At 41.4% G+C, this 17,896-nt stretch overlaps 1 protein-coding gene across 6 annotated transcripts in view; it reads left to right on the top strand.

The window, feature by feature from the left end:
• The first annotated feature begins 3,541 nt into the window (after positions 1 to 3,541).
• The window catches only part of SRGAP1 (SLIT-ROBO Rho GTPase activating protein 1), a 232,356-nt gene continuing 218,001 nt past the window's right edge, over positions 3,542 to 17,896 (top strand). For 3 of the 6 annotated variants that reach the window (XR_005223578.2, XM_043548512.1, XM_043548518.1), the window contains exon 1: positions 3,544 to 4,232. Coding sequence is in view for 4 of the 6 variants with exons in the window: in XM_043548518.1 (XP_043404453.1) it covers positions 4,166 to 4,232 (67 nt within the window). In the remaining 2 variants the exon portion in view is untranslated. Of the gene's footprint in view, positions 4,233 to 17,896 lie in introns of all 6 variants that reach the window. The other 3 variants (XM_037887448.2, XM_007065704.4, XM_007065705.4) reach the window with 2 other exon arrangements.

Raw genomic sequence — 17,896 nt, 5'->3', positions numbered from 1 at the left:
AGGTGGCTCCCACTGCTGACACGCTAGTAAGTGAGCTAAGCATACTGAATTAACCAGCAATCATCTTGACACATGGGAGAGAGATCTCTGGAGGCAGACTGTGAAATTTGTATCTTCACAGACAATTGCTCTTTAAGAGAAACACATGTATCTGCTTCTGTTTTAACAGATATGTCCATGGGCTTTGTCTTGTCTATGCTAGAAAATGTTGTACCCATTTTCCACGGTGTTAGCAGTGTAAATAGTAGTGTAGGCAGGGCTCAGCTTCCCCCGCTCTCCCCCCCCCCCCGACACACACCAGGTCTGATATACTGATAAACTGGTACACACCAGGTTTGACCAGGTACATCACTGCTGGAAAATCGGTACTTTTTATAGTGCAGATTAATCCATGATGGTCAGCTCCCTCCAAAATACACGTATGCAGTCCCACTTCTATCCAAGGGCTAACTGTGAGCAGCAGCTAGGTGACGTAACTTCTGTAACGCCTAGGTTCCAAACCATTTCTCAGGCGGACCTTGCATTTACAATTTCATTCTTGACTTTTACCAGTGAAAGAGCTTAGATTCCTCGTTTTTTCATGGCTGTTGTTATGCACTTTCCATTGGTAGTCTGTTTATCCAGATGTGATAGGGTGGGTATACCTTGCCCCTCTGTGAACCAAGAAGGGGCTTAAAGGAGTCTTCATCCATTTTATCAGTGACCAAATAGGTAGGAAAGAGTTCAACCCCTTCATGGGGCAGAAAGGAGGAAGCCCTTAAAGTTTGCCTGAGCTGTTAGACCTGGAGATATGAAGAGTTTGAACCTGTTGCAAATTACTGAGCAATGAAACTGACAGCTGTGCCTTGTAAGAAGGCATGCAAAGGAAGCAGAGGCTTCCAGAAGTAGAGACAGGTTGAGCGGATAGGTGGGCCTAGGGGAAGGGAGTTAATTTTCTCCCCTGAACAATGAGATATATTTCTGCCCGAGACTGTAAACACAGTAAGAACTGGTGCTTTTGGTGGGGTTTTTCCAGCTGGGCTCTTGGCTGTAGAAAGCAATCCTGTGGTTGTAGACACTTGGAATGGGTCAAAGGAAGATTCCCTCTTTTAGCTGTGGTTTAGTGTGGGGATTAGGGATTTTTTTTTTATTATTTGGACCTTTTGGTAAAAGGAGCCATCCTATTAATGTTGTTTTCCTCTGGCTAAGATAGTAATGTTCTTGTTAGGCTCTAAAAGTAGGGAGAAAAACAAACTAACAAATTGTGACTATAACCCTCTGAGGTGGCTGATAGTCCTATTACATGGGGCAAATGTTCTTCTGTGTGGAGCTGAGTCTGCCTGATTACTTGGGAAAGAGAATGGTGCATAGGCAGCTTACATGACTATGCCATCGCAATATCTTCAGGCTATTTTTTGTATTATGGTTTGCCACCCTCTCTGTTCCCCAAGTAATTCCTAGATACTTATGACAATATAGTCCATCTTGTTGGCAACTATATGTGCCCTCAAACTCTTTATTGTTGTTTTTACTTCGCTATTAGTATTTGTTATTTGAGAACTTGAGTGCAATCAGGTGTGATCAAGGATAAAAAGGCTTTTGGCAGGCATGAGGCATGGCTGACAAACAGAAAGGATGGACTTCCTGAAGAAAAGATAGCACTTGCTAAACTATGCTATCTTTCCAGCTAATCCCCTATCTGTTAGGCACCCTGTACTCTAGGGCTAGGTAGCAACCAACTGCTTTTGTGTCTCTTGTCGAAGGGATATAATTTGTAGGTCAAACTCAGAACTAAATTAGCTTCAGAAACAACTTTGAAAATAGCCTTCACTGAACTGAAAGGGATGTTTTAGCTAGGCTCCATCAGGACTGACAATATGCATGAAGTCTGGGTAAGATAACTCACTGGTAGGGGAACAAGAGGGGATATGACAAAGGTTTTGAAAATAATGAATGACACAGAAGATAGAGAGACAAGATGGATAAGGTAATGTCTTTTATTGGACCAACTTCTGTTGGTGAGTGAGACAACCTTTCGAACTTACACAGAGCTCTTCTTCATGTAACCTGAAGACCTAGAGCCCAGGTTCCAAGAAAATTCTGCCTCCAGAGTTTGTACCAATGATCTAAAATTGTACCAGCCCTACAGAGGGTAGCCCCCTTGTAGGATTACAGAGGGTGAACCAGGTTCCAGTCCCCCCAAAATGTCAGCAATTAGGATCAGAACTATTCCCAACAGTGGCAGAGAAGGGGAGATGAGGTATCTTCAGAGTTCGTGGACACCAGTGATGTCACCAGACCACATACTTCAGTTTGAACGCTGGGTGTTTTTTATTTGTGGGCCACTGGCGTACTCTGAATTCCTTGCACCTCTAGCCATCTTCTCTGTTGACAGACATTCTTCCTACCCTTTAAATCTTTGGGGCATTGATATATAATTTCTTCTGAAGTTACTAAAAAGACTTCTGTTTTTCCCCTCTTTCACTTGGTGGAAGCTAGATCCTTAATTTGCTGTAGTGATGTTCCCACCAGAGCAGCTGACTGTGTGGGTGCTCCAGGGCTCAAGCACCCACTGAAAAAAAATAGGGGGTGCTCAGCACCTACAGGGCCAGATTAATCTTTTGTGGGCCCAGGCACCCGGACCATGGCCCTGCCACCCTTAGCCTCTTTCCCCAGAGACCCTGGCTGCCACTCGCTGGGGAAGGGGTTAGAGAGGAGTGCCTACAGGCAAAAACAAGTCAACACCTGTGGTTCCCACCCCATCCATTACAAAAAAAAAAAGCTGTGTATTCTTCTAACCTGCCAAATGACAATTTATGTTAATTCGTATGTTATGATTTGAGTTGGCGAATGCAAGTGCTTTCCCATGTCTAGTCTTACCCCTAGATCTAGTGGAGTGATGTGGCTCTTGCTGTGAATAAGCCGTATCAGAAAGTCAGCAGCCTCATGAGACTGAGGCTATAGAAAATGTTGTTAATGATAAAGGAAATTAAACCGTTTTCATTCAGCTCTTGGGCCCCTCCTAGTCCTCCAGCATCTCGTCTGCGGTGCTAGGAGTGGGGGGTAGAGGGCGTGACCTCTATTGAAAACGAGCAAGAAGAAACAATGCTTTGCTCTGACTGTAAACGTGATCCCCAAACTAAACGGTCTCTTCCCAGCCTACCCACCTTCCCCCCTCCCCTCTCCTCTCCCTATGGCTCCGTCGCGGCGGCTGCAGCGTGTGGATTTAACTTTCCACGCCAGGATCAAGGGCTTTCCATCACCTTATCTCCGCCTCACACCCCTTTCCCCAGCTAACACCCGCTCACCATATGCTCTCGGGAGAGGACACCGGCTGCAGCAGCTGGTCCCACCCTGCCAAAGCCGAGGCTGGCTCAGCAGCCTCCGGGGCTGGACTGCTCCACGGGAGGCAGCCGGGCAGCCTAGCTTGCTGGGGCCTCCCCCTTCCCCTCCATTGGGGGCCCGGGAAGGCGTGGCGACTGCGGTTGGCCGCCAGAGGCTTCGCTCTGCGCCGAGAGGCCGGCGCTGGCTCGCCCGGGGTGGGGGAAGCGTGCGAGCTTCCCTCCCTGCCCATTGCCGGCGGGGTGGGCGGGTCGCTGGCAGCGGCGGCTGCGGGCTGGCGGCGGAGACGCAGTCCGGGTTCGTGCCCCAGGCCAGCAGCAGGGGGGAGCGGGCGCCGCCGGGCGGGGCGGCAGAGACACGGCGGAGGCGAGAACTTTATCCCCAGGGACCCCTCTCGGCGTTGGGCCCGGAGTTGAGGCGCTCGGTGCTGTCGCCTCGGGCTCGCTGCTCTCCCAGCCGGCGGCAGCAGCTGGAGTAGCCCGTGGCTGGTGAGGAGCCCGGCGCGGGGCGTTGACCCGGCCGCCCCTACCCTTTGTCCGCCCCGCCCCACCCCACCGGCGCGCGGAGACATGACAGCGGTGCGGGGCAGCAGCGGGACTCGGCGCTAGCCCTGTGCAGAGGGAGCGGGTCCTTCCCACACCCGCCGTGGCCCCGGGGCTGGGCTGGGCTCTCTCTCTGCCGTGGCTGGAGGAGATGGTGCCCGCGCCAGGGTTAGTCTAGTCGCCCACCCCTGCAGCTGCCGGTCTAGCGCGTGTGGGCGCCGCTCCCCTCGCCGCCCGCGGGGCTCTGCTTTATGACCGTTTGACCCAACTTCAGAGCTCGTAGGAGAAACGCCGCCTGGATAATGTCCACACCAAGCAGATTCAAAAAGGACAAAGAGATTATAGCAGAGTATGAAAGTCAAGTGAAAGGTAAGTGGATGTCAGTGGGAATGGGGGTGGGGGGAGAAATATTCCCCCTCTCTTTTTTGCTGCCTGACACTGATCCTAACTTGGGCTTCCTCTGAGGCTCATCACAAAATCCAGAGCGATCACAACGAGTGCTGGGAGGGGGAGGGTAATGAGATGAGTTTCGGTTGAATGAGCTGTACTGTACATGCTGATCAGAGTCATTCTGGAGCCACACTACACTGGGGGTGAGGACCGATTTTCAGACGCCCGGATTTGCACTTCAAACAACGGAGTAATTGCTGAACTCAATTTCCCTTAGTAGTGTCATTTAAGATAGGGGAAGGCAGACGCCGCTCATGCAGCCCTTTACAATTTGTCAGGAATCAGTTTGGAGAAGGGCGAGGGGGGGACGGACTGATTTACAGCTGGAGTGGTTATGAACGGTCTGAGATTATGCACCTTTCATTAATCGGGGTTTAGTAACCTTTTAAAAAGCTTGGCAGTGAAACTGAAGAAAGACAATAGCAAGCCTTGCCCTCTTCATAATGCACATGGCTGTATTTCCCAAGGATTGCTTTGTGTGTTGAGCTGTAGCTGCTTGATTAATAAATTGATCTCTTCAATATTATAAAGTGTTTCAGCTTCAACATTAGCTACATTTTTACATCCAAGTACTGTGCTGAGAGCAGTGCAACTGGAGTCTTGGTTTCGCTGCTAATATTCCTTAGACCTTCAATATTCAAAAAGAAAGGAAACCAGTCTCTTTTTGTAAAAATATGTTTTGTGGAACAGAGGACAAGAAACTGATGTTTTAATGACATGGGGTTGTGCATGTTCCTTGGTACATGTTAATTCCTTTCCAGACTGACCCAGTGGGTGAAAACTTGTGCTGTTCAATGAAATGGTTACACTATTCCAGTGGATAGCTTTACAGACTTGTCTTAGCTCAAAATGCTACATAAGCCTTTAACACTGACTGTATTATAAAGACAATATGTAAGCAAATACTAACTAGGGCCCTGATCCTGCTATGTGATATGCTGGTCAGAGCCTGCCTTCACGTGGAACCCCACTATGTGGGTGCAGAGATCCCCCCACATATTCAGGATTGGGGCCTGTGGATCCAAACAAGGCTTTGGAAAATGGAGAGAGAGTACCAAACACGCCACAATTGTTTATGAAATCCAACAGAATATCAATAGTTGCATAGTCCATCTTCTCTTTTTACTTGATCCTGCAATGAGATCACGATTATATCATCACAAATCCAGCATTTTCGTGGCAACCAACTGTGATGAAACAAGAGAACCGTCACTGTGTTAAACAGAATTAAAAAGATACTGTGCTTTGAGGGGAGGAGTCGTCTTGTATCCTCCTCTGTCTGCTCTCCCCACCTCCCCCCTCATTATTAGCTAATTTCACTAAAAACAAAGACTTGGGTAGTGAAAGCATCTGGTTATAAACTGTCTCTTCAGGTGTTACAGTCCCCCTTTATAATTGCCACTACTTCACAATGCATTTATAAACCTAATGTATTAGGAATTTTGATTTGTTCACATTGTTCCCTTGTGGTGTCTCTGAATGTGTACAATGGTTGTCTTGACGCTATTGAAGTGTTGACGCCCTTAGCAAAGCTGTTTAGAAAGATCCACTAGGACCTGTGGTTGTAATTACAGCCTCTTTTTCAAAGACCTTTATAACAATTTAATTCCAGATTACAGGAAGTCTTTTTTCCCATTCTGGCATCACTTTCTTCATGCTAACTGAATATTTGTGTAATGCCACAGCAGATCTCCAAGGCCAGATAAGTAAATATAAACACAAATTACAAACAAACAAACTAGGGTCAGATCCTGACCCCCAATATGGTCTCTCTTTTCACTGGGGAAACCCAAAGGGACTATGAAGGTACCCTAGTTAGACAGCAAGGTAACCTTCAGGTAGTGCAAAATCAACAAAGCCAGCTCTGCGCCACTTGTCCAGCATAGGCGTGTCAAGGCATGCTGGGAAAAAGGGCCATGACCCAAGCACCTCTTTCTCCAATGATATCTGGTTAGCGTAATGTCCCCTAGGGAACTGTTACTATCAACATAAATTAAAGCTGCCCTAGAGATCTGGGGATTAGAGCAGTCCCTAGAATATAGCATGCACAAAGCTGGCATCTTTTGTCCTTTCCTCCCACCAAGGTCCTATGCTGAGTACAATTTGGTGTGACCCAGGGATCATTCTGGTCCCTAAATGCTGCAGTCCCAAAAGCCATAACTTCCAGAATTTGACAACTCAAAACATATGCATTTGAGTAAGCCCAGTTGCAAGACTTATTTGAATATGTTATTGGAGAAAATGGGCTTCTATTATACATCGCTAGTAAGGTGTGATTGTGTATGTGGTGGTGCCACATATGAAATGGGGATTTTCAGTGTCCTACTTTACATATCTTGCTGTGCTGTTAATTCCTTGACTAAGTCAGTTCTATTAGATATTGTGCCAATTAACTTTCAGCTCACATAAGCTAGAAACTATTACTTGCAATACTTTCTAGTTGTATGAGTAGACTCACTTATAGGCAGTTAATACAAGAACCAAAGAAAGCAGAGGGCAGAGTAGATAGAATTACAAACTAACAGAAATACAAAGGGTACATTTCATTCATGGGTGGAGCATGTGAACATACCACTCCAGTTTCACCTGGTCCCTCATCTAACCATGAGAAACTTGATCTGCTGCTGATTTTAGTGTTGTTCTTAAAGACTGCTTTTGTCACCAGGAATAAAACTATCAAATCTGCGGAAAAAAGAAAATAATTTTAAAATAAGAATCTTAAACTCCAACAAGTGAAAGGCTACAGAGTCTTTGGACCTGATCTTACAATTAGATCCATGTGGGTGGACCCTTGTACCCATGCTCAGCCCCATTGACTTTGGGGATGTTCCATGTTAGGTGCAAGGCTTGGCTTGACTGGATCTGATTGCAAGGTTGGAGCCTTAATTTGTAAGGAATAGTTGGAGAAAGGCCACTTGCATATAAACCTAAAATTCAGTGATTCATTGGAGGTGTGAGACCTTTGAGTACAGTGAGCAATGCTGGTTGTACTGTGTACTTAAAGTTTGCTGTTAAGAATAGATACTTTTATTAAACTGATTAGCTGTGTCACTTTCTAATTTAAGAAGCCTTTATGAGGGCTAACAGGATTTAGTTTATTTCAAATCCATTTTTAACAGTTGCTCTTAAGGATAAGCTTAAAATTGGTAAGGTAGTCTGGGGCATGTGCCTTACAGATCTCTTGCTTGTTGGATAATTGAATGAAATGACTTGGAATCATGGAAGGGACCTTGAGAATTCATTTAGTACGGTTCCCTGCACTGAGGCAGGACCAAGTATACCTAGACCATCTCTGACAGGTGTCTGTCTAACCTGCTCTTAAAAACTTCCAATGATAAGAGTTCTACAACCTCCCTTTGTAAGTTATTTCAGTACTTAACTAGTCTTATAGTTAGAAGTCTTTCCTAATATCAAACCTACATTTCCCTTGCTGTGGATTAAGATGATTACTTCTTGTCCTAGCTTTAGTGGATATGGAGAACAGTTGATTACCATCCTCTTTATAACAGCCCTTAACATATTTGATGACTCTCAGGTCCCTGCTGAGTTGTCTTTTTTTCAAGACTGACACCCCCAGGTTTTTTTAAAGCTTTCCTCATAGGTCAGGTTTTCTAAACTTTTTATCCTTTTTGTTGCTTTCCTCCAGACCCTCTCCTATGTATCCACATCTATCTTAAGGTGTGGCTTCCGCAATTAGACACAGTTCTCTAGCTGAGGCCTCACCAGTGCTCAGTTTAGGGGGAAATTGCCGTGCATGTCGTACATGCAAAACTTCTGTTGATACAGCCCAGAATATTAGGCTTTTTTTGCAACTACATTATATTGCTGACTCTCATTCAATTCGTGATCCACTGTAACCCTCAGATCTGTTTTACCAGTCCTACCACCTAGCCAGTTATTTCCCATTTTTGTAGTTGTGGATTTGATTTGTTTTATTTATTTTCTTTCTAAGTATAATACTTGTCTTTATAGAATTTCATCTTGTGGGTTACAGACCAATTCTCCTGTTTGTCAAGGTCATTTTTAATTCTTGTGTCCTTCAAATCATTAATAACTACTCTGAATATGGTCTGTCAACCTGATTTGCACCTTCCTTATATTAATTTAATCAAAATGGAGGAAGAGACTTAGAGGGGGCCACTTGTGTTCATTTATACTTACTTTATATACCATTCAGTCTACAATTCATATATACTCTTATGAGATGTCATCTGGTTGTAAAATTTCAGAACTCTAGTCTTGTCTCTTTTTGGGTGTTTGGGGAGCAAAAAGGCCTTCTAAAATGATATGCACTCAGAGATAGCTAGAACTGTGTAGTCTTAGAGCAAAATACATAAAGTACAGCATAACACTGACCTTCAAATATTCAGTTTAACACAATATTACATGTTTTAAAAGGAAATAGGAGAAAGTTCTATTTAGCTCAGCAGCTGACATGTACTCTGCCTGTATCAACTGTATTATTATCCCTCTGGAGCATCTGAGAATGAATATACCTGCCTATCTCAGAATTATGTGTAGCACTCTCAAGCTCAAATGTACTCATTCACTTGATTGTCTACTTCAGCCTGACTCTTGTTTTTATTCAGAGACCAACTGGTTCCTGGCACTGTTCTTAATGTACTAATTTAAAGTAAGACCAATTTGATGGATTTACTGAGGAACCCAGAGAGTTAGACAAATAGTAGGACACATCCCTTGGGGTCTGTATTGGTATTTTTTGTGTGATGACTGATCAGTTACTGAGATTTTGAACATCTGACTTTGTCTGGTTTAAAAAAAAAATTCCCTTTACAAGTAGGGATGTAAAATTGAGCCCTGTGCAGAGGACTGACGCAATAACTGTGCAGCACTTAAATTCCCTATAAGCCTTTAAAATAGGCCTAGGCACCCTTAAGTCCTATTAGGGTATGTCTAAACAACAAACAGACACCTGTTGCTGGCCTGGATTAGCTGACTTGGGCTCACTGGGCTTGGGCTATGGAGCTGTTTAATTGTGGTATAGAGGTTCGGGCTCAGGCTCCATCCCAAGCCCTGGGACCCAGCAAGCGGGGAGGGTCCCGGAGCCCAGGCTCTAGTCGGGGCCCGAACATCTATATTGCAATTAAACAGCCCTGTAGCCCAGGCCCAAGTGGGTTGACGGAGACCAGCCGTGAGTGTTTAATTGCAGTATAGGCGTATCCTTACTGACCCTCCACAAAGTAAAATTCACTTGGTGTGGATAGTAAACATGCTTACTAACTACCTGATCCAAGCACTTCTGTTGTAAGATTGTGAATGTTTGAAGGTGTGTGCCTAATGTTAATTAAGGATTGGAAGTGGAGCTGGTTAGAAACTTGCCAGTAGAACGTTTCTCTGTTGGAAAATGCCAATTCATCAAAAGCAAAACATTTTGTGGAAATATGTCTGCTTGAATTAAACTCCGTTTTGAAAGAAAAATTGAAAAAAGTGTTGTGTGGTCAAAACATTTGGTTTTGAAATGAAAATCAAAGCATTCCATTCCTACTTAATTTTGTATTTATGTATTATATTAGAGCTATGCAGTGGGAGGAGGTTTCATTTCACAAAGGATTTTAAATTTGGCTTTATTCTGAATTGGAATGATAACCAAACATCAAAATTCTCTAAAGAAAATTTTTGAAATGTATGTTTGTTTTTTATTTCAACTTTTTAAAATTGTATTTTACGATATATTTTATAATATAAAATAGTTTCAAAACCAAAACTCAAAACAAATTTTTGTTTTGAAAACATTTTAAATGGGATATAATCATAGAATCATAGAATATCAGGATTGGAAGGGACCTTAGGAGGTCATCTAGTCCAGCCCCCTGCTCAAAGCAGGACCAATCCCCAAATAATGATGTTGTTATAACTCTTTTCCAGTTTTCTTTGAAATTCCTCAGACAAACTCTAGATATAAAATATAGAAAGGAAAAATCAAAACAATGTTTTGATTGATCTTAAAAAAACATAAATTCTGACTCTCATTTTGCTGGAAACTTGAAATCTGTGGGGCTTTGTTCCATTCTGGAATGGAAACATTTTGAAATTGTGGATTTCCCATGAATGGAAAAATTGATTCCCTCTCAACTGGAAGGCATCAGGAAGAATTTGTCATGGCTTTCAGAATACAATCCAGGACACTTCTTTTACCTTCTCGTATCTGCAAAAAAAAAAAAAAAAAAAAACCCAAACAAAACAAAAAACTAGCAAGAGTAGAAACTATCATTTTGATAGTTGGGCACTTCGATAGGCTTTATACTTTGCCCTTTCTTACACCTTTTAGACTGTGTGATTTATGTGTACTATTGTTCTGTGACTTCCATTTAAAAATAAATCCTTATTTCTGTTCAAAGCAGCTGTTCAGGAGACTCGGAATATCATTTGAATGTAAATTTAAATATTACCAAATGAAAGTCTTCCATCTTGAGGGTTTTAAGATGCTTTAAAAACATGTAATGAATTTTGCCTTCTTACAGATAGGAAAACTCTGGTACAAAGAAGATAAGTGGGTTGGCCAAAGTCACAAAGGAGATCCTTTTGGCAGAGTCAGGAATAGGCTCAGGACATGTGACTCCCTGTCCTGCATCTTAACCATGAGACCATCCCTTTTCCATTTCATATCTTGTGTTTCAGTGAACATTTGGAGGGAATGGAATCTGGGTCACTTCAGTACATGTGAACAGACAACCAGTAATCATGAAAGTGGTGGGTCTTAACTGTGTGTGTGTGTGTGTGTATGTATGTGTATATATATATATATATATATAGATATATATATAGATATAATAAGTGTGTGTGTGTAAAATATATATATAGATATATATAGATAAGTGTGTGTGTGTAAAATATATATATAGATATATATAGATAAGTGTGTGTGTGTAAAATATATAAAATAAATTACCATAGTTAATTATCTTAAATATGGTTATTAGCTTTTGTCATCTTAATGATTAAGAGTGAAAGATCTAACTTCCCTCTTAATGTGTTCACATACCTCATTGAAACCAATGCAATTTGGTCCTGTACAATGGTTTCTTCTGGTGTTCTTTCCAAGTGTTTTCTCCACAATATTTCAGCATTTCATAGTAAAGTTCTAAATCATGTTAAGGTTCATTTAATTTCCTACCATTATCTTTTTATTGGTCACTTTTTATGAAGTAAAGTATCCGTTGCTAATAACATCAGACTGATAGCTCGGAAATGGTTCTGTGGTCAGATGGAATGGCTTCTCAGTTCATCTTTCTGCTTCGTTTTGCTTAAATTAATTTCAGTTTCCATGAATACTGGTTCCCTTGCCAATCAGTGCAGCTCCAATGGCAATGGATGTCAGCACTGGAAAAGGTTGGCTAGCAGTGATAAGACTCTACAGTAAGAAATCCTCTGCTGACGCTTATACACGCTCTTAGCATTGACTCTCTGCTTGCAGTGTGGCATCTGCATGTTGGACAAGACTGGTCACAGTGATAGGGGACAACCACACCAAGCCATGTGCAAGTGGATCAATGGCATGTTGCTGTATTAACAGAATGTCAGTGGCCCACCTCTGACCCCTGTGCTCCTATGAGTAGAAATTAATGCTAACTCAGTTTCTGTTTAATCTAGATTAGTTTCTAATAATGTACCCTTACTGCTCAGGTTTCAAGGAACAGTCTAGCACCTCTTCCACCCATTTGCATAACCATACTCAAGTATTAGGATTCTTTTTGTTCTGATGGAAACAAGCCTCATAGCCAGCTTCTCTCACTTTGTCAGTTACTAGTCATAACTTACGTTAGGCCCTTTCTTTACTGCTTACTGTAGGCAACAATCTATTCCAGTGTGTCTTACCCCTGTTCTGGAAAGATCATTCTTGGGGCAGGAAAGCTAGCTTAGTCACCTTCTCACCTTACCCTTTCAGCTCTTAGACAAAAATGAATGCAAACTCTGATGGCAGTTCTTATGTGAAAGCTGGGTCACAAGGAAGTGGACTGTGACCACTTTGCATAGGTCATTAAACTGGTTCAGATGATAATGGCAATTTTCATCAAATCGCAAACTAGAGATGGAAAAGACCTGAATGTATGCGTGCACACACGTGCACATAATAGAACTGCAGGGGAGTCTCTCTCTCTCTCTCACACCCCCCCCCCCACACACACACGGCAGTAGGACCCAGGTGGTGTGTCATCTTCCACTGGAACTCCACCACCATGTGGGAGAAGGAAGAGGAAGAGTGCAGAGAGGAGCCAGCTAGAGACTACAACTGGTAGGAGCAGAAGCAGTCCAATCCAGAACCTCTGGACATTCAGAGAACTTTCAACAGTTTTGACTGGACTTTCTCTGTCTTATGCTGATTGGCTGTTAGCTCAAACCCTCCCCCCTCGATTTCACTCTGTACCTGCCCCTTTTACCTCCTCCCCATCCCCCGCTTCCCTTCCCTTTTTCTTTCCATTTAGCTAAACCCAACTTAAAAAGTGTCACTAACGTGATGTTCTCTCCCAGCACATTGTTGACTCTGTGTTATACCCCTTCCTCCACCCTGTCTGTCTTTCTGTTTAGATTGTAAGCTCTTCAGGGCAGGGACTATTTGCTGCTCTGTTTAATGCCTACCATAACGCGTCCCCATGCTTGGTAGGCCCTTCAGCACTATAGTAGTAAATGTGACTAGATTGTTGACAAATAATACATCTGCCAATGCAGGATTATTCCTTATAGTTCATTTTCGTTCTATCTTCAGTCCCATTTTAAATGACTGTAATGATTGGGCGTCCATCAGTTGTCTTGAGAGACGATGCTACAGCCTGAGAGGGATATCCTTATCAGGAAGATTTTTTTTATACTGTATTTCAGCTTTCCTCTTCCATCATTACTGAGCCAAAGAGAACTTTCCTTTTCGTGTAACCTATCTACTGAGCCACCCAATGCCCCATGAATTAATATATTCTTCAGTTTGTGAAAATTAACTGGAATGTGGTCAGGTCAATCAGTCTTGGAAAACATCTAAATATAAAGACACCTACCAGATACATGTTGGTAATATCCATGTTGCTTGTTGCATAACTCAGCATTTTATTATCTATCTTGCTTTTTAATCTGTCCACTGATCAGTGTGCTTCAGGACTGCTTCTAATATACTCTTGAGCAGTTTCAAGTAGCTGCTATTTTTTTAAAAAGGAAAGCAAATCTCTGCCCTCTTCCCCCAGTCTGACAAGGATATTTCAACTTTTTTCTCCCAGAAATGTGGCATTTCCACCCAAAATTATACCAGACTCATGTGGAAGGTATCTATCTTTGAGTAGTAACAAGCTTAATTGTCATATACCTTGCAGCCCACTGGAACTAAAAATGGGAACTTTATACCCCATTGGAAAGGGTAAATACCAAGTATTTGCGTCTAGCCCTGCTAAATCCTGAGGTACTGGATCTCAAAATAACCTTTGTATAGGGAAAAATTACATTAGATTCATTTGTAGATATTTCTGAAACATTAATGTTCTTCCTCCTCCAAGGCCTACCTTCATGGTGTGAAGGCAACCTGATTTACAGTGCTCTTGCTCTATGTCAGCGAGATTCCATTCAAAGTTCTCTTAGAAAATGTGGCACGTACAGAGTGCATTATGATGTACTGTGATATAAAGGTGTCAACAGTATGAGCTGGGATGATCTGTATAATTAGCTTATGGCTTTGTTACTCTCAGGTGAGCATATCAAAATTATGCTGAGGAAATTTCTATGCTACGTTACATTATCTATATATGGGTACATATGTAAATGTTCCTTGATTATACTTCCTCTGGAAAAAGCATGTATGTGTACTCATGCACATCTTAAATTGTGGAACTTCTGGAGGTTGAGGGGTTTTTTATAATCTTGATAGTGGGAGAAAAATTTTCTTTCCCTGTCATAAGAATTCTACCAGGATTGTCTAGAAACGGGTATTTATGCATACATTTTCAATGAGCTTTTTTTCTTGTATATAACTTATTTGAGTTTCAGTTGTAATTTCCTGAGATTTTTTTCCTACAGATGCATAAGTGGAAGTGAGTGGGTAGACTGTGGAAAGGTATTGCTGTTGAATATAGTATATTTAAAAAAACAAACACAAAAACCAAAACAACACCTGAAAATGTACTTTACGTAAAATGACTTTTTTCCTAATGGGAAACATAGGTATATTTACAAGAATTAATAATTGGAGCAGTTATGATACAGTATTTCTTGTAAATCATATTTGGAATAAAAACAAGCATAGCTGACTTACTGGATGACAATTTCCAGGAAGTAATAATTGTAACCCTTTATGTTATTAGCCACCATGGAAAAATAAATGAGTATTGCAATTTCATGTAAATAGACTTGTCCGGACTGGTCAGCTGACACAAACTTTGTTCATTTGAAATATTCAACATGTGTTCTGTTAACAGTATATTGTTACTGTAATGTGCTCAGAAGCCTTGCTGCTTTAATCTACTTTTCTCTTTTTGTTTGTAAGTCCACAACTGGATTTCCAATGAGGTGTTAAGAGCTTATATATTCTGATGCTTATTGGCTTTGCCATGGAGTAGAGACTGGGTCTTAGATGCCAATGTGAAAGGATTGTTTAATATGTGGCTTTATTCAGAATAGTTTTGTATATTGATGTCTAATTTCCAACTAACAGTTGATACAATTAGTCAGACCCTGAGTGTCAAGACAGAAAATGGAACAAAAGTGTTATTAATCTCAACAGATACTCTTAAATTAAAATCTTAATGAAGCGCCGAGTGGGAAAAGGTCTGCTGCATAGAAAATAGAAAGAACTAGGGAGTCCAATATAGGGGCTTGCTGCTGTATATCTGGCCACCAGTGGTCTCTTCTCCCATATGCTCTTATCTCCAAAAGAGAAGGCTTCTCAACAGCTATTGCTACCTTCTCCTCCTCCACTCTTCCAAATGATTTCTGTTGTAACAGCTCCTGATAGGATGATTTTTATGTGCACCTTTTTAGTTGAACTCGTGACATTGTAGTTGACTTTATAATCCCTTCCTCATCAACCATTTGTACTGTCACAATGACACAATGGGTCAAATCCTGAAGTTCTTACTTGGGGAGAATGATCATTAATATCAGTGGCTGTTTTGCCTGACTAAAAGTTGAGTAAAACTTACAGTATTTGGCCCTATGACTTAAGGCAAAAACTAAGCAGTAGGAACATCTTGGCCATTCCTCTCATTTAATCCAGTTACATATTCATTTGAGTCACAAACTTCCATTCATACTGACCTGCTGTTGTCTGTATGTAACTGCAAAGTATTGCCAAATACTGAATCTGGATTTGGTTGTCGGGAGAGGGGGGGTTAGTAACAGTCTTCATTTGAGGTTTTTAGTCATTTGAAAGTGTGACACTATTGGATGTTTGGGCATTCGGAGGTCAAGAGCTCTGAGTAGAGAAACCAACAAGCCTTAAGAAATAAAACTTCCATTTTCATGCTGATGTGCATAGTAATGCAACTAAAGAGAAATATGAACATGAGCAGAAGTGTTTTCAAATACAATTTCTCAAAACATTTTTTCTATGTGGCATCAGCAGCCCTTTAAAATACTGTCATTTAAGAGGGAGCTTAGAGCCAGTGTGTTTTGGTGTCTGGTAACGTATAATCAATCTTAAATACAACAAGTTGGCAAGCTTTGTTCTTCCTTTCCATTATCAGACACATGATTTCTTTCTTACAATAAACATGCTGTCATCAAGAAATCTGTTTACATATGCTGACAAGTTGGTCACAACTACAGCATTCATATTGCAGAGATCAGGAGCGCATCCATAATGAGAGATGTAGTACAACTTATAGAGCTAATGGAAAGAGCAAGTCATTTATTGTGCCAATGAAGATAACAGTAGCTAATATGTGAAAACTTACGTTTTAGAATGGGAGAGAGCAGATTTCGCCTATCTTGCAGAGAGGAGCCCTGCTCTGTGAGGCCTTAAACAAAAGGTCCTTATGCAATTGATTTGATAATACACTTCAGGCAACCTCTCTAAACAGGTCAAGAGGGCAAAAGAGCTGCAACATGAGGCAAAAATTATTTTAAATCTCTAACTCCCTTACTGTCAGTTCAGCGGAATGCTAACAACATAAGGGCAGGATGGCTCAGGAGATTGGTAATAGAATAAGGAGCATATTTCCTACAGGTTGCCAGCTGAAATCCAGCATAGGTCAGTAATGACTAAATTGATGCCACTTGAAAGCTGCCAGGTGACCACATGGTATGAGATCTTATTTCAGTTTAAACGGAACAGGTAGGCTTTCACTTTACAAAAATTCTTGTGGTTGACAGGCCTGAAAACAGACTCAAATGCCTATTGAGTCTTTGGCCTGTGGGCCTAGATATAGAAAGGTAATTAGGCACCTCACTTCCATTGAAATCAAGGCTTTTGAAGTTCTGGGCCCTGGAGATTGATTTGCCCTTGGAAGTAGTTCCTCTAGAATGTGATAGACACATATTTGGCATTCTATTACTGGAAAGTATGTTTGGCTGGTCTACTTGTTTGCTGGATAAATAAGGGAACTCCACCCTCCATATGCTTGTACTCCTTTTTAAAGTAAAAACAAAATTGCTTTTATAAGTAATCATTTGTTTTACTAAATCAGTTTGAAAAAAATCTAGAGGATAATTTATTCAGCACATCCATTAAAGTAGCAGATATCTTGAAGAATAAATAACAATGGGTATAAAATCTCTAGAGAGGAACAGTCGTACTGAACTAAAATAGCCTGAGGATGCATATATTTAAAGACTGCATCCAATTTTAACAAAAAGAATAATTGCTGAGTTGAAATATCCTGGCTCATAATTAGAGGTATGTAAGCTATACTCTTTCAACAAATTATTAGTACCTTTTTCTGTTTGAATTTTCAACAAACAAAAACCTGAAGTTTATTCAAAATTAATTGAAAGGTTTATGCAGCGTACTTCAGTCATGAGCTTTTGTTTTGAGTATTCTATTTGTAATTTGCTATTCATCCAGTGTAACCAGACATCTAAAGATGCATTATGTTTCTGCTCCCTGATTGCCTGACTCCCAGGATCTCAAACCTTTCACGATGTCCATCTAAAAAATTTTGCCACAAAAATTTATCCCAATGAATGTTGGTAGAAAGTAAGGAGGAGAGAGGGGAAAGGGCTCACAAATAGCATCTGAAGCAAAACTGAAGCTTTTACTCAATCAGATAACAATAAATGTTTTTATTACTCGTCCAGCTCCAATCATAATACATTTAGTGGGAAGGAGGAGAAGTGAGTTGAGTTCACTTATGACAATTAACCAAACTATCTGTCATGTTTCATCTGCCTATGATGAAGTGAACCTCATTTCATAAGCAAGCTTGATTGTACAGTTGTATGCAAAGTACCATAGCTCAGGTGTGTGCTTCAATATCAGCAGTAAACAAGAAGAATGAAACTGAATGTCAAAATCTGATGAGCTTGTAAACAGAGGTTTGAGAAGACACTCCTGGTATGTTTCTGAAGGGCTGCTTTAGATTTATTTTGTGTTCAGCAAGAGAAGGGTTTTTTCTCTCTCTCACCCATATCTAATTGCCGATTTCTAATAT

This window comes from Chelonia mydas, chromosome 1 (assembly GCF_015237465.2).
Source record: "Chelonia mydas isolate rCheMyd1 chromosome 1, rCheMyd1.pri.v2, whole genome shotgun sequence".
Lineage (NCBI taxonomy): Eukaryota > Metazoa > Chordata > Testudines > Cheloniidae > Chelonia > Chelonia mydas.
The sequence above is the reverse complement of the archived record's forward strand: the minus strand, read 5'-3'. Positions and strand labels throughout refer to the sequence as shown.